At 39.8% G+C, this 26,828-nt stretch overlaps 1 protein-coding gene across 1 annotated transcript in view; it reads right to left on the bottom strand.

The window, feature by feature from the left end:
- Upf2 (UPF2 regulator of nonsense mediated mRNA decay) overlaps nucleotides 1-26,416 on the bottom strand; it is a 103,129-nt gene extending 76,713 nt beyond the window's left edge. The window contains exons 1-4 of the mRNA XM_051151359.1: nucleotides 26,297-26,416; nucleotides 20,186-20,565; nucleotides 16,652-17,431; nucleotides 3,214-3,374 (exon numbers count right to left, since the gene is read on the bottom strand). Coding sequence (XP_051007316.1) covers nucleotides 3,214-3,374; nucleotides 16,652-17,431; nucleotides 20,186-20,547 — 1,303 coding nt within the window. The 5' untranslated portion in view covers nucleotides 20,548-20,565; nucleotides 26,297-26,416. The remainder of the gene's footprint in view (nucleotides 1-3,213; nucleotides 3,375-16,651; nucleotides 17,432-20,185; nucleotides 20,566-26,296) is intronic.
- Nucleotides 26,417-26,828: the final 412 nt, after the last annotated feature.

The following is a 26,828-nucleotide window of genomic DNA, read 5'->3' as shown; positions in this document are numbered from 1 at the left end:
ATCTCTAATGAAATCTGATGGCCTCTTATCACGCGGGCATACATGCAAACAGAGCACTAATACACATAAATAAACCTTTTAGAAAAAAGAAAGAAAGAAAAGAGTCTGGGCCTCCAAACCATAGCTGGCAGCCCTGCCTCTCAAAAGAGAATTGTTTTCATTTTATGTGTATGGGTACTCTGCTTGCACTACTTGTATACCTGCTACCCAAACACCAAAAGCAGGTGGCAGGTCCCCTAGAAGTGGAGTTACAGACATGTGAGCCACCATGTGGGTACTGGGAATTGACCCTACTCCTCTGTAAGAGCAGCAAGTACTCTTAGCTGGTAGGTCATCTCTTCAGCCTCCAATTAGGCAATATTAATAGGGTATTATTTGAATAAGTGAGGAACAATACAGTCAAGAAGTTCTCAAAAATAAGTGCTCAAAAAATTCATGCAAAATAATATTCTAGGTTTTCTTTTCCTTTTCTTTTGTCTGTTTTTCGAGACAGGGTTTCTCTGTATTTATCCTTGTCTGTTCTGAACTCACTTTCTAGACCAGGCTGGTCTCAAACTCACAGAGATCCACCTGCCTCTGTCTCCCACGGAATATTCTAGTTTTTAAATTACATTTATAACTATTAGATCACATATATATTACAGATTACTATCAAGCTTTCAGCCCTGGTCACTTTGAGGAATAAAATACATTTATAAAGAAACCTTCATTTTTCTATTTATTTATTTTATTTTTGTTTTGTTTTGATACAAGATTTCTCTGTATAGCCCTGGCTCTCCTGGAACTTGCTGGATAAACTACATTGGCCTTGAACTCAGAGATGCACTTGCCTCTGCCTTCCAAGCGCTGGACCAAAGGTAAGCACCACCACTGTCTGGCCTCATGTTTTGGGGTTGTTTTATTTATTTATTTTATCCTAAAATATGAGCAAGTATTTCACACATATGAAAATTTTAGACTAGCAAGAAATCACTTTTTAAAAATTTAACTTCTTGCCTAGAGAGGTAGCGCAACAGTTAAAAAGCACTGGTTGTTCTTCCAGAGGACTCTGGTTCAATCCTCAGCACCCACATGGCAGCTCACAACTGTAATTCCAGTCCCAGGGACAACAACATCCTCTTCTAGCCTTTGAAGGCACCAAACAAAAAATAGCAACATAATAAAAAATACATCTTTGGGGCTGTAGAGATAATTAAGCAATTGATGGTTATGTACAGCTGTTGTAGAGGATGAGAGTTTGCGTCCCAGCACGCGTGGGTGGTTCACAACTACCTGCAACTTCAGCTCCAGGAGCTCTGACACCCCCACCCCAGCCTCTGTGGGGATTGCAAGCATGTGTACAAACCTATACTATATATATACATATAGACAAACTTAAAAATAAAATATTTTAGAACAAATAAGAATACATAGACTAGCAAGAATTAAGTAGAGGTATTTGCCATCAAGCCTGATGATATGAGTTTGGTCTTAGAACCCACATGGCAAGAAGGACTGACCTGCAGACGCTATCCCTCAACCTACACACACACACACACACACACACACACACACACACACACACACATACTTTTAGTAAATAAATGTTTAAAAGTACAGAAACATTGAATTGCAATACTGGATTAACTCTCTTATTCCACAACTGACAAATCTTTCTCTAACCCCAAATACTGTTTAAGGCAAGTCCCTACTGGACATAATCTGAGGACATGAACTTGTTGTATGAACAGAAAATAGTATATTCTCTAAGTGCAGACCCTTTTCTATTCAAGCATGCATTCCATATAGCAGTGGAAGGTTATTAGTTTGCAATACCTAACTTTAAAAAATCTGAAGCTATTTATAAAGCTTAAATTTGTATTAATGTGAATTTAACAGGCCTTAAAGTAAGTGTTTTTTCTTTTCTTTCTTTCTTTCTTTTTCTTTTTTTTTTTTTTTTTTTTGAGACAGGGTTTCTCTGTGTACCCTTGGCTGTCCTGGACTCTGTAGACCAGGCTGGCCTCGAACTCACAGTGATCCACCTGCCTCTGTCTCCCGAGTGCTGAGAGTAAAGGCGTGTGCCACCACCACCACTGGGCTCCTTTAATTTTTTTAATGAGCTGGCTGAGAAGACAGTACTTGCTGCACAAGCCTCAGCACATCCATCTATAACCCCTAAACTAAGGGATAAATACAGGTGGGTCCCCAGGACCCGCTGGCTAAATGTCAGACCAAATCCGTAAGCTCTAGGCTCAACAGGAAACCATCTTTAAAAATTAAGTGGCCAGGCATGGCAGCACATCTTTAACCTAAATGCTCGAGAGGCAGAGGAAGTGGATTTCTGTGATACTGAGCCCACCTAGGGCTATAAATGTTTTTTTTATTTATTTAATTTATTATATATGTAAGTTTTGCCTGCATGTATGCATTTGTGGTGTCTGAGGAGGGATCTTGTAGAACTGAAGTCAGGACAGTTGTGAATACCATGTGGGTTCTAGGAACCAGGTGCTGGTGTTTTGTTGGTTGGTTGGTTGGTTGGTTTTTCGATACAGGTTTTTCTCTGTGTAGCCTTGGCTGTCCTGGACTCACATTGTAGACCAGGCTGGCCTTGAACTCACAGCAATCCGCCTGCCTCTGCCTCCCAAGTGCTGGGATTAAAGGCATGAGCCACCACGCCCAGCTTGTTTTGTTTTTAATATTTTTTTTTGTATGAGTGAGTCAATGTTTTTGTGGTGCATGTGTGTACACGTACATAACGGTCAGGTGACTTATTTTCCACTCTGATGTGGTGCTGGGTATTTGAACTCGGGTCCTGAGGCTTGTGCAGCAAGTATGTATGTTTGGTTTTGTGTGTGTGTGTGTGTGTGTGTGTGTGTGTGTGTGTGTGTGTGTGTGTGTGTAAAACTTGGTGGAGCCATTTTATTATTTAACCATATGGGTTCTCTTAAGATTTACTTATTTTATGTATACAGTGCTCTATCTGCATGTACACTTGCATGACAGAAGATGGCATTAGAGGGTATAGATGGTTATGAGCCATGACGTAATTACTGGGAATTGAACTCAGGACCTCTGAAAGAGCAGTCAGTGCTCTTAACAGCTGAGCCGTGTCTCCAGCCCCCATATGGGTTCTTGAGTTTGAACTCAAGTCATCAAGCTTGGCAGCATCTTTGCCCAATAGTTATCTCACCAGTGCATGATATACTCACACACGAACACTGGCTTATATCTTACCTTCTGGTGTTGGTTTGTCCTGCGGAAGATCTGGCATATTTTCATCCAAAAGGTCTGCTAAAGACTGAGAATTTGCCAGCAGCTTCTGGTATGACATTGCAAATTCTTCATACTGTTTGTGCCTATCTTCGCTTAGCTCACCTTTAGAATGCAGAATGCGCCTATAAACAAATGATGAAATAATCTGATAAGCCTGTCAGAGCAGACATGACCATGAGAAATAGTCCATAAAATTTTATTTTGCCACAGAAATTTAACATAATATTCTCTAACTTATTTCTTTAATCTCATGTTCTAGGATTTATCTTAAAACTAAAATATATAAAAACAACAACAAAATCACCCAAGCAATTATGTTTACTCAAAGATTATAAAATATGCATTCAGAATCACCAAATAGTTAACTTTACTAAATAAGAAAAGATTTAGTATTCTATTACAAGAAAACTCTTCCACATAAGTTAATCAGAACTATTTATTCCAAATCACTAACTAGCTTTCAAAAGCAACAGGTTATGAAAAAAAATCAGTTATCCTTAAATCTCAATGATTTGATAAGAAAATATATTTAACAATTTACTATAAAATTGTTATTTTTTTATATTATGCTTTCCTAAGATATATTGTTAGCCAAAAACACTCATATCCACAAAAGTCAGTTTCTAAATATAACAGGCTTTAAACAGGTTCAAAGCTAGAATCAGTCATCCATAAGCTTGTATGATTTAAACCAAGATAACCTTTTGTAAAAATCCATTTCTCTAATATAGCCAATTTTCAATTTACAGTACTGGTTACTTACTCAATGGATAAATATAACTGATCACCCCACTTACTGAAGGCCAGGCTTTCATGGGGATGCCCAAGGATATAATTCTTCCTACCACTTCACAAAATAAGTACCAGTAAGTCACTCTTGATTACTAATAACCAAAATGTATCAAGTCTAGATCCCTAACTGTATTAGTATAAGCAGTTAAGACTTTACACAGAAGGATCCGATTGGTTCTACACTGAGGACTTACATGGTAGTATAACTGCTATTTATAAACAATGCTGTACATATAATAGGTTTTGTAGAATGCTTGAAATTGGGTCTCATGTAGCCCAATCTGCTCTCAAGCTCATTGTGTTGCCAAGGCTGGCCTTCAACTCCATGATCCTCTTGTCTCCACCCCAAGTACTGGGATGTGCTGTCACATCCAACTTTTAACATAAGTTTTTTTAAAGCCAACTATTAATTATAAAGTTAAAGCATTTCCAAAACTAACATTTAGAAGTTTATTGCTTGGCATTTGAGCATTCTTCCCCACCTCCCCCAGCCCGCACCCCGAGACAGGGTTTCTCCATGTAGCCTTGGCTGTCCTGGACTCACTCTGTAGACCAGGCTAACCTCAAATTCACAGCAATCCACCTGGCTCTGCCTCCTGAGAGCTGGGATTAAAGGCCTGTGCCACAATCGCCCGGCTCATTTGAGCATTCTTATAAACCAAGTAAGTTCATGTTTCTTGAGGTGTTACAGAAAATAAAGTGAAAACCATGCCTACCCTCACTTTTCCCTGCCTATTCAGAACCGCCTTCAAAAACATGCTAGATTACTCACCTACAGAAACCTATGTGTAACAAACACTGGTTCTACTTTATCAGCTGCGTTATAAGCACATCAATGTATGGATTCATTAAATCAATCATTACTTCTTTACTTTCCCTTTGTTTTTGTTTTTGTTTCTCAAGACAGAGTCTCTCTGTGTAGCCTTGGCTGTCCTAGACTCACTTTGTAGACCAGGCTGGTCTCAAACTCAGAGCGATCCACCAGCGCTGGGTTTGAAGGCGTGTGCCACCACGCCCAGCTTACTTTCCCAAATCTTATCAGGGTTTACAATGAGAAATTGTGGGAACAGAGGTGTGACTCTGTAGGAGAATGTTACCCTGGTATGTACAAGGCCCTGGATTCGAACCACAGGAACGCCAAAAAAGGAAAGGGAGGGGGGGAAGGAGGAAAAATATCAGATATGCGTAAATAAATTTAAATTTTTCACTAATTTTCTTACAACTTAAAAATGTTATCAACTTCTGACAGATCAGTATAACCATATTTATCTAGGCTAAAAGTATTTCTCTATAAAGACCAAAATTATTGTCTTGTTTTCCCTTGTTTTTTACTTCAAAATAATATAAACAATAAGTTACTTTAATGTACATGCAGATATAACACCAATATATGAAATATATAAACAAACAGAAGTTTCTTTTAGCAAGTTCATGTATTCTAAAAAGTAAGAAAGAAACTATTAACATTACCATGAGTTTATTAGGATACTTAATCAGTTCTAAGACAAATTTAGAAAATTTTTCAATTAAAACAAGTATATGATTCAAAGAAATACTACCCAAAAATGATTCTAGCTTTAAAATATTCACAGTGGGCTGTCAAAATGGATTAGCCAATACACTTGCCATCAAGCCTGACAATCCACCTTCTCTCTCTGGGGCCCATAATGTCAGAGAGAGAAGTGGATGCACACTGTGATTGATATATATATATATATATATATTTTTTTTTTTTTTAAACACAATACATACAAAATGAAAGTTTTACATTCTAAATAATAAGAATAATGTGCAAATTATCCAAGGTGATTTGAATTGAAGAGTTTATTCTAAAGAAAATTCTGGGCTGGGCAGTGGTGGTATACACCTTTAATCCCAGCACTCAGGAGGCATAGGCAGGCAGATCTCTTAATTTACGGCCAGCCTGGTCTACAGAGTGAGTTCCAGGACAACCAGTGCTACACAAAGGTAGCCTGTCTCGAAAAAACAAAAAATAAGGAGGAGAAGGAGGGAGGGAGGAAGGGAGGGAGGGAAGGAAGGAAGGAAATTCTGTTAGAAGGGTAATAATGGTTTTTAGACATTTCAATACTGCTAATGAAAATTACCATCCAACTTTGGAGCTAGCAAGCTGCTCAAAGGGTAAAGTACTTGCCACAAAGCCTGATGGACTAAGTTCAGTTCCTGGGAATCACATGGTGAAAGAAAGAGAATCAACTTCCACAAGTTGTCCTCTGACACCACACACACACACACACACACACCATAGAACACCTGTGCATGTATATACAACTTTAAGAAAGAAAAGATGTAACATTATTACTGTATTTGGCAACAACAACAAAACCAAAGCAGGGTGGGGGAAGCCGAGAACACAACTTAGAAATGTATTGCTCGACAACGTTCTGGCCTGTTGGTTATCTGAGGAGCATACGTTCAGTCCACTAATACAAGACTGAGGATCCCTGGCACCCAAGCAGTGAAGTGATAACCATTTTACCACAACTAAAACCAGAGCTACCTCAGTATCAACTTCATGTTCACGGACTGGCCTGGAACTTTGCACTCATCAGTTAAGTATGATTCAAATCAACGATTAAATTTACTTCTATACATATAGGTTCTAGTCCGTCTCCAGCTCCTCTGGGACCAAATTAAAATCTTAAAAACTGGAACTGACCAAGCACACATGTGGTTCAGATACACACATAAGCAAAATGTCCATACACAGAAAATAAAACAAACACTGGGGCTGGAAGAGATGGCCTAAGAGCAATTGCTGCTTTTCAGGAGGACCTAAGTTGGATTCCAAGCACCCACATGATGGTTCACAAATATCTATAACTACAATGCAAAAGATCTTAACACCTTCTGGCCCCTGTGGGCACCATGAATTTATGTGGTGAACAGACATACAAAATAAATAGACAGGAAAAATAAAATAAAAAGATGTTTATATATATTTTTAAAAGGCTTTAAACTTTCAGAGATAATCCTTAACCCTTCTTCAAATCTTAATTCTGCTTTTTGTTGGTGGTGGTGGGTTTATTTGTTCATTTGTTTTTTTTGAGGCATTTGTTTCTCTGTGTAGCCCTGGCTGTCCTGGAACTCTCTCTGTAGACCAGAGTGGCCTCGAACTCAAGAGATCCACTTGCCTCTGCCTCCAGAGCGCTGGAATCATAGCTGTGTGTCACCATTGCCCTATGTTGTTGTTTTGTTTTAAAGACAGGGTCTTGGTGTGATGGGGCTACAGTTCAGTGGTAGATCACTTATTTAACACCTATAAGGTCCTAGGTTCAACCCCTAATCCAGAAGGAAGGAAAGGAGGGAAGGAGGCAGGGAGGGAGGGAGCGAGGGAGGGAGGGAGGGAAGAAGAGGCCAGTGGGCCTTGTGCATTTACAGACTGGCCTTCAACTCAATGTATTACCCAGAAGGTCTGGAATTAGCAATCCTCCTGCCACTGTGCTGTATCTTGAATGCTACGGATTATAGGCACACACCACCAAAGCCGGACCATGATCAAATTCTTTAACAACTAATTTATGTAGTTGCTTAACAAATACATATTTAGGTTAAGTATTCAGGAAAGACCTCTTAGGAAAATAAAAACTGGTATTTTGGGTTGTTTTCTAACTACATCATACATAAAGAACTTGGTAAACAGGACAGGAGACCAAAGAGTGGAATTACGAGTTCTGTTACAAACAGAACCCAAAGTGATATCTAATGTGACTACTTATCTGACACAAGCTTACCAAGCAGCTCACTGGATCCACAGCACGCAGTAAGACTATTACAACTTTAAGCACAGGAGTGCTGGGGACAGAACCCAGGGTTTCATGCATTAGAGGCAAGCACTATACCTTGAGGCTTACTCCACCCCTAACCAAAAGCTCTTGTATCAAGTGCGTGAGAATGTTAACACTGAAAATATAAGCAAAGCCAATGCTAATGATAATTATATAGTATTTCAAATCTTTTTAGAAACGCAAAGCTGAACTGGAATCTTTCTTTGGAAGCCACTGTTAACCAGAGGTCAGGAAAGCGTTTCTGGAAAGAACTAAGAAGTCAACATTCTAAGTTTTCTAGAGCATAGGGTCTTCACTGAAGCTGTTGCCTGCTACAGTAGTGCAACAGTAACTGTCAGGCAATAGGGAAATCAAAGAGTTTACTATGCTAGGATGAAACTTTTAAGAGCAGTGAAATGTCAATTTCATGTAGCTTTCACATTTCACAAAGCATTCACCTTTTAAATTTTGTTACCTATCTGAAAAAGATAAAAGTCATTCTCACACTAGGCACTAAAAGCTGGTCAATGATCTGCTCTGGCAAGTGGGCCAGTGCGTCAATCTTTTGTCATGACAGGAATTAACCACATCAAGTAATTATCACTGTTAAACATTTATTAACTACCTCATGTCCTCTCTGTGACTGTACAACAGTGAGGTAGTGAAAAGTGATGAAAACAAAATCAATCCGAAGTCTTATTATAATAAAAATATGTCTAAAAAAGATTTCTTGCTGCTCATGCCTTTAATCGCAACACTCAAGAGGCAGAGGAGGGCAGATCACCATGAATTCAGGGCCATCCAAGGCTATTACATGAAACCTATCTCCAAAACAAACAAACAAAAAACCAGAAAGTAAAACGTGTTTGTTTTTTGAGGAAGGGTTTCTCAGTGTAGCCCTGGCTGTCCTGGACCCTCTTTGTAGACAGGCTGGTCTCAATCTCATAGCGATCCGCCTGCCTCTGCCTCCCGAGTGCTGGGATTAAAGGTGTGCACCACCACGCCCGGCTGTAAAACTTTTATTTGCCAGGCAGTGGTAGTGCAAGCCGTTACTCCCAGTATTTGAGAAGTTCTCTGCGTTCAAGGCCAGCCCTGTCTACAGCCTGAGTTCTACGACAGTCAGGGTTACACAGAGAAGCCATGGAGGTGGGGTGGAGGGCAAAACAAAGACAAAACCTTCTTCTATTCAATATGAGACCTCACCATCTAGAAAGACCCTATGGGTTCTTAAACTCACAGAGTTATGACTCTGGAGTGCTGGGATTAAAAACTGGAGGAAGGTTTTTTAGGTTACTATTATAAGACATTCATTCTCGAATCAAAAATTAACCATTAATGCCTCATTTAAAAGGCCTTTTTGTTTTCCATTTTTTCACTTTTATGATTTGACTTTTGTTACTCCTTTTTATTTTGTGAAGATTATTTACTTGCTTTATATTGTCTTAAAAATAAATTTTGCTTGGTTGTTTGGTTGGTTGGTTGGTTTTGGTTTTTCGAGACAAGGTTTCTTTGTGTAACATTCCTTCCTGGCTGTCCTTGACTCACTTTTGTAGACCAGACTGGCCTCGAACTCACAGAGATCCACCTGCCTCTGCCTCCTGAATGCTGATTAAAGGTGTGTGTCACCACACCCAGCTTTAAAAATAAATTTTAAGGGGCTGGAGAGATGGCTCAGAGGTTAAGAACACTGCCTGTTCTTCCAAAGGTCCTGAGTTCAATTCCCAGCAACCACACAGTGGCTCACAACTATCTATAATGAGATCTGGTGCCCTCTTCTGGTGTGCAGGCGTATGTGCAGGCAAGACACTTAAATAAATCTTTAAAAAATAAATAAATAAATTTTAAAGCAAGCTTTATAAGCATAGTTCAGCAAAGCTGAGGTAGGAATATCACAACTCAAGGCTGGCTGTCAATGTTTAAAAGTTTAACTAATCAATTTTCAAAACAATGACTCACTCAGATTTCAGAAAGATCAAATAGGCACTATATTAAGTAGCCAACATTTTTAAAAGCACTAAAGTCGTGCCAGATGCTGGTAAAGTACCTGTACACATGTGAATTCACTACGTGGCCCACATTTACGTCAGAAGTAGGGCACTGCTGTTATCTACACTGGAAGGATGGGTATGTTAAAGGAAAGACATGTGAGGTCTAGAATTTGAACTCAAGCGCCCTGGTGCTAGAGTCTGCATTATTAAAATGTAGACTAAACTGTCTCTAAAATTAAAATTAATGTTTTGTACATTATATTGGAATTACAATCTCTTGGATGTGTATAACAAAAGCAAGCCACCAAAATAAGCTATTTATTTTAAATTCTCTTTTTAACTGAAACTATAACCAGGATTCTCTCTGGTTGGCATTTGGGTTGGTATGGCCAAAGCGACCAGTCAGAAGTTTTACAGTAAGTAACAGTACTAATAGTGACAACAAAAGGTACTGTGTAATTATGAGAGATTCAGCACTGAAAAAAGGAACCTGATTTGGTCATTGGCTCTTCATATATTACCTTGGACAAGTCCTTAAATTCCTCCATCAGTCACCTTTAAAATACAAACATTTCTTTTAGGGATATTGTGAAGATATCATAAGATTATACATATGGGGGCTGGAGAGATGGCTCAGAGGTTAAGGGCACTGGCTGCTCTTCCAGAGGTCCTGAGTTCAATTCCCAGCAACCACATGGTGGCTCACAACCATCTGTAATATGATCTGATGTCCTCTTCTGGCCTGCAGGTGTACATGCAGACAGACTACTGTATACATAATAATAAATAAATCTTAAAAAAAAAAAAAAAAAAGAAAAAGATTATACATATGATGCATTATATTGGTAGAAAATGGTGTTTTCATGAGGAAAAAACTACTAAAGCCACCGTTGAAAAGTAAAAAGCTTCAAATGTCAAATATTATTTTGATCTACAAAACTGCAGTCAGGATGTAAAGTATACTAGTTAATTGTTTTTAAGCTAAGCATAAATACAAACATCTTTTTAATTTTTGATCTTGTGCAATCACAGAAAATAAGATAGGACACATAAAACCCTGAAAATATGGTCATGACTAAACCAAAGAAAAACAATACTAGGTTTCATCTCTTTTGCTTCTAGGTTGTCAAATCATCACAAAAATAAGCCATAGAATTATAATATTCTTACAGTCTCATTTTAATTTGGTTATGATTACTTTACTTCATGAAAAGACACTAGAGTGTACAATATAACTGTACTTAGTTAAGTATTTATTCAACTACTATGTCACGTTCACTTAAACAAAGTTAGTAAACTAAGCGACAACATAAGGGTTCTTCTGTCAGAGCTTGCTGGATGAGAGATTTCAGTGAGGCAGTATCTTTTTGTTTGTTTGTTTGTTTTAAGGTTTTTTTCTAAGACAAGGTTTCTCTGTGTATGCCTGGCTGTCCTGCAAGCAGCTCTGTAGACCAGGCTGGCCTCGAACTCACAGAGATTTGCTTGCCTCTGCCTCCCCAAGTGCTAGATTTAAAGACAGGCACTGCTGCCACCAAAACCCAGCGTGAAGCAATGGTTTTTTTGTTTTGTTTTGTTTTGTTTTGTGGGGGGGGGGGGGTTGAGACAGGGTTTCTCTGTTTAGCCTTGGCTGTCCTGGGCTCACTTTGTAGACCAGGCTGGCCTCGAACTCACAGAGATCCACCTGCCTCTACGAGTGCTAGGATTACAGGCTTGTGCCACCATGCCTGGAACAAAGCAATGTCTTAATAGTGTGTAAATATTATCAAGTGACCAACTTGTAAGAATAGGTAAAGCCCACTAGAAGGAAATTGAAGTAAAAGCATTACTTAATTTGAAAACAGTATATTTAAGTTTCAACACTAGTCAAACTAATAGTACTTTTCTGATTTTATCAATAATTGGGAGAGGGAGATGTTTGCATTCCATTTATACTTTTTACTAAACTTTAAATCAAATCACTTATTGCCAATGATATAAGCAATCAGAAAAGGACTAAAGGTCTTAAAACAAAACTTGCTACTCTTTTCATCAATTACCACGGATTAAGACAGTTTAGCACAGTGGGTCTCAAACTTCCTGATGCTGTGACCCCTTAATACAATTCCTCATGCTGTGATGATCCCCAACCATGAATTTATTTTGGTTGCTACTTCATAAAAGTAACTTTGCTACTGTTATGAATTGTAATGTATATGTCTGTGTTTTCTGAGAGTGTTTATCCACACAGGGTGAGAACCACTGTTTTAGGGGCTGGTGGTAGAAATGTTTGCCTAACAAGCACAAGTCTTCACTTTTGTCACAGCACCAAAAACTAAACAAATAAACAAACAAATAGATAAATCATTTGAGTACTGAGAACTGACTACTTGGTATTTGAATACATTATTTCACTCGACTGAATGAAAATTTTCTCGTTAACTATGACATTATTATATTTACTAATTAATTTTATTAAATGTCAAAAAGCTAGTATCTCTATTAACATAATGATCACTAAATAAAACAGAAAGCAACATACAAAGCATATAAAGCTATCAACTCCAACTAGCAAAAATTAATTTTGAAATCTATACATGCTGTAACATCCCAGAGCTATTTAAATTCACTTACATAAAATGTATAATAAAACAAGGTATTTTTAAGGTTAAAAAAAATTCTTAGCCAGGCGTGGTGGTGCACACCTTTAGTGGATGTAGAGAGAAACTCTGTCTCAAAAAACAAAAACAAAAACAAAAAATCTTAATTCAAACTTGTCAAAATTCACCTAACACTAAAGTCAACTATATTGCTAATTCTTCGGGGGCTTAGAAGCAATGCTAAAGCATATGTTATAGAAGGCCAAGTATTAGAAAAGAATAGTTAGAGAACATTCATTCGTTCCAGTGTTTTTAAGAAAATACCACAACTTATTATATTACTACTTTTGTTTTGTTTTTGAGACAGGGTTTCTGTGTAGCCCTGGCTGTCATGGAACTTGCTCTGTGGATAGCCTGACTTTGAACTCAAGAGACTGCCATGCTCTGCCTACCGAGTGGGATTAAAGGTGTGTGCCATCGAGCCCAGTCAAGAAAGCACCTGAAGTTTTGAGTCAGTCTATGTTTAAAAATTAGTTGACAGGACTGGAGAGATGGCTCAGAGGTTCAGCATACTGGCTGCTCTTTCAAAGGTCACTGAGTTCAATTCGCAGCAACCACATGGTGGCTTACAACCATCTATGAGATCTGATCTCCTCTTCTGGTGTACATGCAGGCATAACACTGTATATATAATAAATAAATAAGTAAATAAATAATCTTTAAAAAATTTAGTTGGACAGAGCTAAGCTTGGTGGTACACACCTGATTTCAATACTGGGGTGATAAAATAGAGGATCTTGAGCTAAAAGCCAATGTTGGCCACACTACAAGATTCTAAAAGCCAACAACAACAAAAATTGGTTGAATCAAGTTTAAAGTATAGACCTTTAATGCATGTAGAGTAAGATTCCACAAGCTCTAGAGAATAGTGCTTTCTAACATGTTAAAAAGCAGAATGACCAATAGCATTTGATTCCTAGACTAAGAAGTATACTTGATTTTCCTAAGACACTGAATCAAAGGCTTAAAGAATTTTAATTACATGTGATTCCTCAACTTTCTAGGATATCACACCTAAGAGAAATCTTATTAGAGAAAACCACTGCCTATGATTGACTTTTTCCTATGAAAACAACTACTGGGTCATGTGCTCAAAGGAAAAACTTTAGAAACTGATTCCTTGGCTGGGCATGGAGGCATACACTTGTCTTTGATCCCAGCACTTGGGAGGCAGAGGCAGGTGATCTCTGTAAGTTGGAGGCCAGACCACTACACAGTGATTCCACGAATTATAACAAACCCTTTCAGAAGAAAGGATATTCCATGCTAATCCATTTCCCAAGTTTATTTTGTTTTCCCTCAGTTGGGTTATCTGCATCTCCAACTATCAAAGCTGATTAGTAACTGAAAGTGTCTTGAGCCCTAAGTAACTTACTAAACCAGATGTCAAATGTTTTCTATTAAGATTTTTCACCTCCCTGAATTACTGCATCTGTTAAGGAGACAAATTATGCTGAGACAAAGGACTTCCATGATGTTAATGTCACTCTACACTGTAAATTCTAAAAGTGTAGATTAACAGTTCTGTGATTGCTGGCTGATGGTGGCACACACCTTTAATCCCAGCACTTGGGAGGCAGAGGCAGGCAGATTTCGGTGAGTTTAAGGCCAGCCTGGTTTACAAAGCAAGTTTTAGGACAGCCAGGGTTACACAGAAAAATCCTGTCTCAAAAATTCAAAAGCAAAAGCAAACAACAAAAAAATTTTACTTATCTATGCACTTAAAAACACAAATGAAACCATCTGCAAAATCATTAAGTTAAAATAGCATATTCAGATCATCTAAGTAAGTCAGAGTTAAGCAAACAGAGTGAGATGCCACCTCAAAATATAAAGTGTCCAGCAAGTATGTATTCAGGGCAAAAATTCCTGCACTAGTTCAAAGTAAAGAGCTATCTTAGAAGTAGTTCATTTGAACCAGGTGTGGAGTAGTGCATGCCTTTAGTCCCAGCACTCAATGAAGTAAGCGAATCTTTATGTTTTCAAAGTCAGTCTGATCTACACAGCAGACAAGGCTACCTAGTGAGACTCAGTCTCGAAAAAAAGAAAGAAAGGGGGGGGGGGGGGGGGGAGAGACCAGTCCATTTGAGACAGGCTTCAGCGTAAAAAGGCCTTTAAAAAAAAAACAAAAAACAAAAAACAAAGAAATGATAGCCCGGTGTAGTGGTGCACACCTTTAACACCAGCACTCCAGAGGCAGTGGCATGCAACTGACTGTGAGTTTGAGGCCAGCCTGGTCTACAAAGAGAGTTCCAAGACAGCCAGCGCCATTACACAGAGAAACCCTGTCTCAAAAAAATAGAATAAAATAAGAGCGACAGAGACCGGGGGGGGGGCAGGGGGGGGCGGTGAGGGGTGTGTGTGTGACAAGACAGCTAAAGCAATTTTGGTCACAGAAAAGAAGGAATCAAAAAACAAATGTCCTAGGGATAGTGAGTGTGGTGTCTAGAGAGGATTGGAACTGTACAGAATTGAAGTCAGTTATCCTGGGGCGGAAAAAGCATCTGGCAGTCAGCAAATATGCAAGAGAAGTCACAGGAATCAAAGAGACACATGTCTCAAAGTGATATTAAATCACTGTAGTGTCTCTCTACTAGGATGCTACAAGGCTAAAAGTAAATACATAAACTCTAAAGTAGCCAATGAAACCATGAAGAAGTCAATAAAACTCATCAATTGTTATCATATTTACAACAAAGTCAGTTGTGATGTATTAGGTAGGCTGTAAAAGGGAAAGGAGGATGAAAATGACAGAGCATTACACAAAGCATAATTAAGATTCTTAAGTAGCATTCAAAACCATAAACAAAAATTACAATTCTGTTTCTATTTTACCTTTTTCTTTGAGATATTTCATTATGTTGCCCAGAGAGTCAAATTTTCACCTAAGTGACCAAAACTGGTCACAGAGTCTGAGCATCAACCTGAAAATATATTGCTGTCACACAGTCAGTGTCTTTATGGTTCTATCAATCACCGCCCAGGGGTAACTGCTTACTGCAGTCCTCCCCCACTGCAGGCTCAGGAGGACAAAAAAAGATGTATCTCATTAACTGCTGATCAATAGATATTCTAGACTCCTATGCATATAGTTTGATAGTGGTAAAGTACTCAGCTAAACAGTAAACTGCTATTACTCCCTTCCGCATACTCCAGACCTCCACCAAATCAACATCCCCATTAAAGATGGCCCAATGGCTGGGCAGTGGTGGTGCACGCCTTTAATCCTAGCACTTGGGAGGCAGAGGTAGGCGGATCTCTGTGAGTTTGTGGCCAGCCTGGGCTATAGAGAATCCAGGATATAGAGTTACACAGAGAAACCTTGTCTCCAAAAAAAACAAAAATAAGATGGCCCATTGAACTGGGCATGGTGGTGCACACCTGTAATCCCAGCACTCGAGGAGGCAGAGGCAGGAGGATCTCTGAGTCTGAGGCCAGTCTGATCCACAAAGTGAGTCCAAGACAGCCAAGGCTACACAGAGAGACCCTGTCTCAAAAAACCTAAATAAACAAATAAACAAACAAAATAAAGATGGCCTAGTTCCCAAAAACTGTACAGCACACTGTTGTCTCCTCAGTGCAGTGACTACAGTATCTTCTGACAACTGAATTTGATTCCTAATATGGTCTCTTCACCAGTGACCATAGCAACAGTCCTTTAAAATTGTCAACAGGAGCTTTCAGAATGAAGACTCTGTGATACACTGTACAAGTTATCCACAACACTTTTCATAGCTAACTCTGTGCTATTTCTCAAAATTTTGATCTGAAACTCCACTGGTAATATATTTTCTTTACAAGTAGAGAAGGTGACATTAAAAACAATGAAAGCAAACCTGTTAGGAGGAACACTGAAACAGAAAAATAGTGGCAGGTGAGTTAAAATGACAGAAATGGAAATTTTACTCCTCAATATTAATGAGGGTTTTTTTTATACCACAGGAAGAAAACATAGTGAACAAAGCAAAAATTACCACCTTCTTGCCAGATTTCTTTTAAAAGCAGACATAAAATCTATTGTAATCACATTTACACATGAGTATTAAGACTATTATACTGTTGACATTTTCCCGGAATGCTAAGAAATCACCTGCAAGGAGCCCTTTTCCATAGTTCGCTCAGTGGCATGAAGACTTTAAACATGTTAAGTATGAGCTCCACAATAAATTCTCAATTCTGAGAAACATTTGAAAATCACCTGTTTTGCCTCTCAGTATTCTGAAGCTCCCTGTGGTCCCTTTTCAGGTGTTTGGTCAAAGACGTAAAGTACTCTTTTAAAAGATTCTGGAAAGGCTGCTGCTTCTCTGGACTAATTATCTCACTAGGAGGAAAGTTCAAGTTGAACTTCTCCGAGGCACTCTTTACTTTCCTCGGTATGAGTCCAGCTATGTCATCTCCACAATGGCGACAGAAACTAATCACTACAGAGACGTGAGTGTGGGACTCTCGGTCAGCATTGATGATACTTTTCAGCTGTTCATAGATTAAGGAAAGACCTTCCTTGTCCGTGAAAATTCCCACTATGGTCAATTCTGCAATGAAACGCAAGTCGGTTCTTAGCTTGGTAATGTTAGGCGTTTTTTCCTCTTTCCTCGCTTCAAAATGTTTTTTCCACACCTGAAGAAGAGAGGGTGCGAAGTCAGCATACCGCTGGTGAAACAGAGAGCAGAGGTGCACAGCACAGTTCACATCGGAGATTTTTAACTTTGCTTCCACAATGGAAGCCACAGCTTCTGCAATATATTTGCTTAAATTCAGGCCATTAAAATCATGAGACAAGGAGTCTCTCTGTTGTTCTGTAATCGTTTTTAGTTTCTTGACAAAAGCAGTATTTTTCTTTAAGCTTGAATCCAGGCGGCTGAAGAAGTTTTCCTCCGGCCGGCTGTCTGGAGCACTGTGGTTTTTGCTGCGGAGCTCCTTCCGTAGCTGATGCCGCTCCCAAGCTTCCAGATGCAGCTGAAGGGATTCTTCTTTCTCTCTATGTAAAAGACAAAACGCAAATAAAAATACACATTTTGAAGCATCACTGTAAATCACTCAAGATTAAAAGTCAATGAAAACTAGCCGGGCGTGGTGGCACACGCCTTTAATCCTAGCACTCGGGAGGCAGAGGCAGGTGGATCCTGTGAGCTCTAGGCCAGCCTGAGCTACAAAGTGAGTCCAGGACAGCCAAGGCTACATAGAGAGACTCTGTCTCAAAAAACCAAAAAACAAAACAATGAAGTAAAAGTCAATGAAAAAGTATGATCTAAGTATAAGAATCCAAGAGGGACAGAGTGAAAAAAACCAAAATTCAGTTCCTTTTTTTTTGTCTTGTGCCGCTGAGCTGCATTCACCATCTCTTCCATTATTTTCAAAGGTATCTTGTTAGTGACTTAATATAATGATAGGACAGTAACCTACTGTGATAGAATGATTTTTGAATAATCCAAACAATCATTCAGTCACTTTGCAAGTTCAATTGATTAAAGGCATAATGTTCAATATGTAAAAAATAAAATGATATGTCTGGGAATGACATAAAAGGTTAAACAGAAGCATTGGGTAAATAGAAAAACATTTACACAAGAAACATTTCAGCCAGAGAACAATCATTATAAAATAAACTTAAATTGTTCTGAATTGTTTCTCCATACTCAGTATTTATCAAACTATTAGTAAAGGCCAGCCTGGGTGACATGAGAAACTGCACGCCTCCTCCAAAAAGAAGATCCTGGGCTGAAGAAACAGCTCAAACTTAGGAGCACAGGCTGTTCTTCCAGAGGACCCAGGTTCAATTCCCAGCACCCACATGGCAGCTCACAACCTAGGACTCCAGTCCAGAGGATCTGCTGCCCTCTTCAGGCCTCCAAAGGTACTGCATGCATGTGGTGCACAGACAAACATGCTGGCACTCATATACATAAAATAAAAATAAAATCCAAAAAATTTTTTCCATGAGCATCAATAAAAAACAAAAACTCACCAGACATGGTGGCGCATGCCTTTAATCCCAACACTCAGGAGACAGAGACAGACTGGATTTCTGTGACTTCAAGGCCACCCTGGTCTACAAAGTAAGTCCAGGCCAGCTAGGGCTGTTACACAGAGAAATTCTGTCTCAAAAAAACCAAAAACCAAAAACAAAGCAAGAAAACAAAACAAAAAACCACCTCAGCCAAGCACGGCACACACCTTTAATCCCAGCACTTGGGAGGCAGAGGCAGGCGGACCTCTGTCAATTGGAGGCCAGCCTGGTCTACAAGGTGAGTCCAGGACAGCCATGGCTATGCAGAGAAACCCTGTCTCGGAAAACAAATAAACAAACAAACCTCATAACTTAGGAAGTTTGAAAAGGAACTCAAAGAGAACTGCCAGGTTAAAATCCTTTAATGAATACACGTTAACTCAATTTAACCTTAAAGAACAGCTAAAAACTGACATAACTTTTTTTCACTCAGAAGGTAAAATTTAAAATGACTTGGGGCAGGGGTGAAGAGAAGAGGCAATTTGCTTTTAAGATATTAGAATATACATTTTAAAATATAAAATGGCAAAAAAGTAATTTTCCTCTTCCTTGCATAATCATTTCTAGGATACTCTATTGTGTACTCTAGGCCCCATGCCTCGCACTGCAGCGAGCTATGATGTACTAACAGAGAGGCTGTGTTAGAATACAGAAATCTTTAAGTTACACACCAAGTACAGGACTTGTAATGAAAAGAACCAAAGCATAGCTCATTGTACATTTGAATTAAGCAAATCAATTACATCCTGTACTGAAAACATTTTAAAATATAAAGTCCATCTGGGCAAATAACACAACGCTTTGTCGAGGACAGGGTGTGAGGATATAGTTCTATGGTAGAGTGCTTGCCTTTCAAGCACTAAGGCTCTGGGTTCAAATGCAACACCAATGAAAAATAAAATATTCCTGAACGTTGTCCTCTGGCCTTTTCACAAGAGCCATTCTATGTGTGTGTGTGTACATACATACACACACACACACACACACACACACACACACACGGAGAGAGGGGAGAGAGGTGGAGAGAATTTAAAAATTTTTATTTTGGAAGAAAAGTAAATAAGTAAGAAATTCTGAATAGTTACAGCTGTGAATATTCTAAAATTGCCCACTACTACTGGCTTCCAGACCTTTCTTCCTTGTTAGAAAGGGAGAGACAGGGATTGGAGAACTCTCTCAGTGGTTAAGAGGACTTGCTGCTCTTCCAGAGCACCCAAGCTTGGTTCCCAGGACCCACATCAGATAACTCACAGCCATTTGTAACAATAGCTCCAGGATCTGATGCCCTCTTCTGGCCTCTTGGGTCACTTGCACACATGCCACACAAACACATAAATAAAAAATATAAATCTTTTCTTTTTAAAGGAGAGATTGAGGCTTTGTAAATTTAGTTGCACAGTAAATCTTAGTTGACGAACATCTGCCTATCATTCAGAAGGTCCAAGGTTCAATCCCTACCACTGAGGGGTGAGGGGGACACTCCTTGAAAAAGGTTTTTATAAACACAACCCTAGATCACTGTAGACCTCAGAAAACATTATAGACTACACTATTTAAAGCACCTCAAACATGGCCCTAGGCAGGGGAACTAGTAAAACAAGCTAACATCCTCTCAAACCTCAAGCTGCAGGCAGCACTTTATCTGAAACAAGCATTTCCCAAACGCTTCTTCAGATGTCCACGCACTGTCAATCAGGCCTTTACACCCCAACTATGGTGTCTTACTTCAGCTGAGCAGCCGCTTCTTCCTGCTGCCGTTTGGCCTGCTCTTCCTGCTTTTTTCTCTCTTCCTCTTCATGTTTCTTCTTCTCTTCGTCCTCCTTCTTCTTCAATTCTTCCTCTGCCTTCACCTTTTCTTCCTCTTTTTTCTTGCGTTCTTTGTCTTCCTTTTTTCTCTTATCTTCTTCCAGTTTCTTCTTTTTGTCTTCTGGGACCTTATTGACCTCCTTCTTGGCAGTGATCTTTAGGTCGTCTTTTGGTTTCTCCTTGCTGCTCACTGGCCGCCTCTCACTGCAGTCTTTTTCCTTGTTGTTTAGTAAAGGTTCTTTTTCTTCCATACTTGCTGACTTTTTACGCTCAGCTGGCATTATGTGACCCAGGACAATCTGTAAGAGTAAAAGGATGTCAGTACTATGGGCAGAATGTTTTTATTTAATAGTATGACCTTATTTTTAAAATAAAACATTAACAAAGCTTGGCAACCATAAAAATTTAAAATACATGCAAAGTAGTACAGCTGTGATGAAAAACAATGCCCTACAGGCTAGGGACATGTCTGTGGTAAAGTGCTTGCCTAGCATGCACAATATTCCATCCCCAGCACCACACAAAAATAAAATTGCATCCTAGGTTTTATTATTATTATTTTTGTACCTAAATTATTTTCTCTTTAATTAAGGAAACATTCAAGCATAAATGTTGGTTGGGCATGGTAGTGCACACCTTTATCTCAACACTTGGGAGGCAGAGGCAAGCAGACCTCCATGAGTTCCAGGCTAGCCTGGTCTACATAGTAAGTACCAGGACAACCAAGGCGCAAGAGACCCTGTCTCAAAAATAAAGCAAAGAGTGGTAGTATAGCATTTGGAACTTCTAGACACATATAAGCCCCAACCATGATCAACTCTAAAACAACTCATCATCGTAACTGAAAACATCATGGGTAAGCTGTTTCTTTTTGCTTTGGTTTGGTTTATTTGGGTTTTTTTTTTTGGGTGGGGGGGTTGTTTTGTTTTGCTTTTGCTTTTTTTTCAAGATAGGGTTACTCTGTGTAGCCTTGGCTGTCCTGGACTCGCTTTGTAGACCAGACTGACCTTGAACTCAGAGACCCACCTGTCTCTGCCTCCCTGAGTAGTGGGCCACCACGCCCAGCTTCAAAGCTAAGTTTTTTATTTTTAAAGATTTATTTATTATTTGTACAGTAATGTGTGCCTGTAAACCAGAAAAGGGCACCAGATCTCATTATAGATAATTATGAGCCACCATGTCGTTGCTGGGAATTGAACTCAGGACCTCTGGAAGAACAGACAGTACTCTTAACATCTCTCCAGCTCTCAAGAGTAAGTTTTTACCTAAGCTTTTTACATGTGTTAAGAGCAATGCTAGGTATACAGGGGGAGGTAATCCCCCTCAGGAACAGTCATAGGGGAGGGGAATAATGGGAAAATGGGAGGGAGGGAAGACTGGGAGGATACAAGGGATGGGATAACCATTGAGATGTAACAAGAATAAATTAATAAAAAAAAAATCTTAAAAAAAAAAAAAAAGCAATGCTAAGTAGTAGATTGCCATAAGTTAAGAGGTCAGCCTGTGTTATATAGTGAATTGCATACCAGTTTTGGCTATACAGTTAAGTCCCTAACTGAAAGAAAGAGAGGGAGAGAGGAAGGAAGGGAAGGAGGGAGGGAGGGAGGGAAGAAAAAGAAATAACAGGCTCACAAGGTGGCTCAGTGGGTAAAGATGCTTGCTACCAAGTCTGACCCCCCAGGAACTTGCAGGGTGGAAAAAGAGAACCAAGCTGTCATCTAACCTCTGCATGCACTAAAGAAATAGGGAATAAGAAACTGAGCATTGAGGATGTAGCTCAGTGGATGAGTGCTTAGCATGTTTTAGGCCCTGAATTCAATCCTCAGCACTGTGAAACAAGCAAGCAAGTTTGTCTCTTTTGCTGTGATCATAGTTCAGTGGGAGAACTCTATCTAGCATGGGCTAAGCCCTGGTTCAACCCTCAGCAACCACAAGAACAAGGGAGGGGAGAGATAATGGTTTACTATTTTATACAATATTCATGGGATGTATTTACACAAAAGAACACGTACAATGCAAAATCTCATGCTACCTACAAATCAATGGACAAAAGAGTCATAAACTTTACCCCATTACAATAATCTTATCAAACTTTTAAAATTAAAGAACCTAATATCTTAATTAGACCAGGCCTTCAATTTCATCAGTACAGGACAATATTTATAAATATAATGCTTAATAAAATCTGTATACTCTGTTCTGTAACTGTCAGTAGGGTAGTCAGAAGCCCAGGAGTTTCTAAACTTCAGCACTATTATTATTTTGAGCAAGCATGGTGGATTTTTTGGGTTTTATTGGTTTAGCAGTACTAGAAATGAAACTCAGGTACTCTACCACTGAGCTATATCCCCAGACTATAAGATAATTCATTCTTTGTGGAACTAAAACATTATCCTACATACCTGAAGCAGCTAAGCACCTCTGTACCCCTCCATGTAGTAGAGCCAACAGTCCCTCCTCAGATATGACAAAATAACTCTAGATGTTAATAAATGGTCCTATGGAACCAAAGTGTCCCTGGATGAAAACCTGATGAACTAAGCCATTTAAACACAAATTCAACTTAAATAAAACCTGTACTTCAGTTCCTGTAGTTCAGCCCACCATGTTATAGGTGTTAACTCCCTGCCTGCCTCTCCCGCGCCCCCCCCCCCCCCATGCTGGGATTAAAGACGTCTGCCACCAGGCCTGGCTTCGGGCAGTACTTTTATGTCTACAAGTTATATACAAGAAAGTCACAATTTTATTTATGAAGTATAAAATTACTTAAACTTCTTGGTATCTTAGTAAAAGTTAAAAATATACACATATTCTTAAATATTTTCAACTACAACAATTATAGCAAGAAATCCCAGGTTAATAGCTAAAACATTTGCGATAATAACCAATAAAAACAAATAAGAAATGTACATAACTCTAAAATATTATCAGAAAGACAACTTAGACCAGAAGAATTCTGAAGTACAGAGTCACTTGGTAGTCAATGTCTACCTTCCTTATTTCTCAGTACATATCCACTTTTAAAGTGAAAATACCCGACTCTAAAACAAACTTTCAAACAGTACAATACCAATACCTAGTGTCGGGTACCACACTAAACATTTTATGTACATTATCTCATTGAATACTAAAATCTTTATGAGGTGGGTATTGTTTTCCCTATTTATAAATGAGTAAACTGAGACTTAACCAAGTAACTTGACCAAGGTCTCCACAGCTGGTGATAGAACTGGAATGTGAACCCACAGTCTTAACCAAAGTTAAGAATCCTGAGAGGACCAAACTGTGAGATGGAAGACTTGATCACAGACGCCTCACTATGACAAGTCATAGAACTATGGACCTCAGTAGGACTCTCTGCTGATGGGGAAGCACTTGCTACATAATTCTCTTAACTTACTGCCACACTCTGGCTAGAAGGACGGAGACAACATAATGTTTAAGGTAATAACACAATCTTACTTAAGGGTATTAATCATTATATACAACAAAACTTTATGGAACTTGTGATTTGAAGTATCAAGATATTTCAGGATTACAAGAACATAAAATTCTCCAACAACAAAAATAACATCAGAACTTGTAACTACAGTGTTGCTTACAAATTAAATCTTAAATTCTTCTAAAGAATCAACAAACTCTCAGTTTTTATCTGACAGATCCATGAAAGATCATCATTTATAAGCTCAGAGTCCCAAAGTTTCATGGCTCTCCAATATTTACCTATTCGGTAAATGTAAATAATTACTACACTAATAAACAATAACAAATTAAGACAACTCCTGCTTCAGAGGATGATAAACAGTCTCCCCAAAACATTGGTAAGTCTTGCTGTCAGAACTAAATTTCAACTAACAAATCTGTAACAAAATGGGCAGGCAGCAGGCTGGGCACAATGGTGGTACACACCTTTAGTCCCAGCACTCAGGAGGCAGAGGCAGGCACATCTATGTGAATTTGAGGCCAGCCTAAACTACAAAGAGAGTTCCAGGACAGCCAAGGCTACAAGAGAAACCCTGTCTTTAAAATTCAAACAAACAAAAGTGCAGGCAGCAATGGAACTTGAGAAAAGAGAGCAGGCTTTCAAGTCAGATTTTAGGTTTGCATCCCAACTCTGTACCTTACTAGATACTAAAGTCAGGCAACTTAACTTCTCTGTTTATTCTAGTTATTTGTCAATAAAATGCAGCTCTTGCCAACGGCTACCGATCTTAAAGAGTTACAGTAGCTACCATAAAGAAAGCCATTAAATAAATGTCAGTTCTCTTTCACACTTAACACTGAACAGGCCAGTCCAAGATGAGAGATCTTTAGAATTAAAAGGACTGTCGGATTTTACCCATCCCAAGCCCAAGATTGCTCTTTTCCACTATGTTCATAGACTCAAAGGATTTTTGAAAACCAAATAAACTAGAAAACAAACATGAATCCAATAAGTAATTTGTATACTGTCAATTTTTAAAAAATTAAACTGAGCTCCTATTTAATAAAACTAAATTCTTACTTTAAAAACTCAAACTTTAATAATAGCTAAATAATTTACCTAAAATGTCTCCAATTTTTCCACATATTATATGAAAATAATGAATATAAAGTGAGTAGTCTTGAGATATGATTTACTCCTACAAATTACTCTGCTGAATACAATTATATTCAGACAGCCTTTAAAAGGAAAGTATGGTTCAAAGCCATCTTTCTAGTTCCCAAAATAGTGCTCTGGGTACTTGGTCTGTATTAGTTTATTTGGCTTTCTAAATACATTCTAAACTTCCAAAAGAAAGTAAAAACTATTTTACTAGTAAAAGTCCCAAAGCTGTGTCCTGGAGAGAGGACAGAGAACAGAGCTGTTTCCCTAATACAGCTACAAGTTTTGCTAAGTACCATATGGTCTATGTATGAAATCACAATTAGACTGCTCTGGAAATACTAGAGTAAGAGAATGATGGTTTACCTTTCAAGTCTGTATTTTGAACTCAAAATGTCCTAAAGGTAGAACAGCACAGAGATATCTTCCAGCCTCTGAGTTTATTCTTTTACAAATTCCTTATATATATATATATATGAGACTCATTCAAAATTTTTCAGAAATTTCACCACAGCTCAAAAGTGGCCTTCCTGATGATGTGTACGACTTTTATGAACACCTAAAAACTATGACAAATGAGAAGGGTCAGTAACAATGTTACTTTCGTCTACTGTGTCAATCACTACATGTAAGTTCTTTTAAGAGTAGGGCTACTTGCTACCATGCGTACCCTCAAACCTGTAAGCAGCCTCTGTTTGGCTCCCCAGACCAAATACCGTGTGATCACTCCTCAGTTCAACAATACTAGTAGGGGAGTAATGAGAGCCTTGGGAGAGAAGCGAAGAATCAACCAGCCTAGCTGACTAAAAGGAAGTCAACTCAAGCTGCCCCCTTCCCACCATCCGCAGGTCCACCTGCACACGCCATCTCCCACAAACCTCCGAGGTGGTTCGGGATCCTACCGCTGACTGACACACTTCCCGGCCACAACTCCCATTCCTTGGGGACATTATCTAAGCCTCAACCCTAACTTCTCGCCCTACGCTCCCTGAGCACCCAAGCCTCTCGGGCTCGTCCGCTTACTCTACATCGCCCCACTTCCTCCTCCACGCTTCCCTCCAGACGCCCGGGGCTCGCCCCAGCCTCTCCACGCCCCCGAAAACCTCCCCTCGCCCCCCCCTCCCGTCCACAGCAGGCTCCCCCGCCTCCAACACCCCGAGGCCGGGCCCAGGCATGTGGGGCAGGCACCTCTTCTGCCGCCCCTCATGTCAGCCTCGGCCCGGCCGAGACATTCCTCCAGATTGTCCAGACCCTCCGGGAAAGGGGTCTGGGGAGCACGACGTCCGCGACCCGCTCGTCCCTCCACTGCCTGCCGCCCCCGGAGAGCTGGAGTGCGGAGTCGCCTCTCGGGTCCCCCGGGGAGAAAGCGTTCAGGCCGGTATCCCTCAGCGCCAGATCTTCCCTATGGTTGGAGCGGAGGGGGAAGGAGGTTCCCCGGGACTCACCTAAAGCCTGTTGTCAACATTAGCCCCGGGTTTCCCAGCACCAACTCCAGCGCTCGGGCTCTCCCCTCCCCTCCCCCCACCGCGCTCGCAGCCGAGGGCCCGCCTTCCCTCCGCTCCCCCTCCTCCCTCCGCCCGTCGGCCCTCCCGCCCGCCACTCACCAACGCGGCCGGCCTGCCCGGGGGGCGGGGCTAAGGGAGGGAGGAAAAGGAAAAGGATGCCCGCAGCACTGCCCATCCAAAATGACCCTCGTCGCCAGCCCTCGCTACGTGTTTAGTGCCTAATTTTGGTTCTGAGGTGATAAATTATATATATATATATCGAATCTCAAAGATGTGCTATACACTTCAGTGAATCGTTCAAATTTACCTATCGGTGATTTTTTTTTTTACACAGGCAGCGAAAAGGACAACTGCTACCAGCACCTCCAATCAGGGCCCCAGCAGAGGGGTGGAGTGTGCTAAGGACCGGAGGTGGGAAGTGGATTGGTCGTCAGGAAAGGGAAAGCGCCTGAATTGGAGATGCGCATGCGCA

The sequence above is a fragment of the Acomys russatus genome, chromosome 9 (assembly GCF_903995435.1).
Source record: "Acomys russatus chromosome 9, mAcoRus1.1, whole genome shotgun sequence".
Classification (NCBI taxonomy): Eukaryota; Metazoa; Chordata; class Mammalia; order Rodentia; family Muridae; genus Acomys; species Acomys russatus.
Note: the sequence above shows the minus strand (reverse complement) of the source record. Positions and strands in the feature narration are given on the sequence as shown.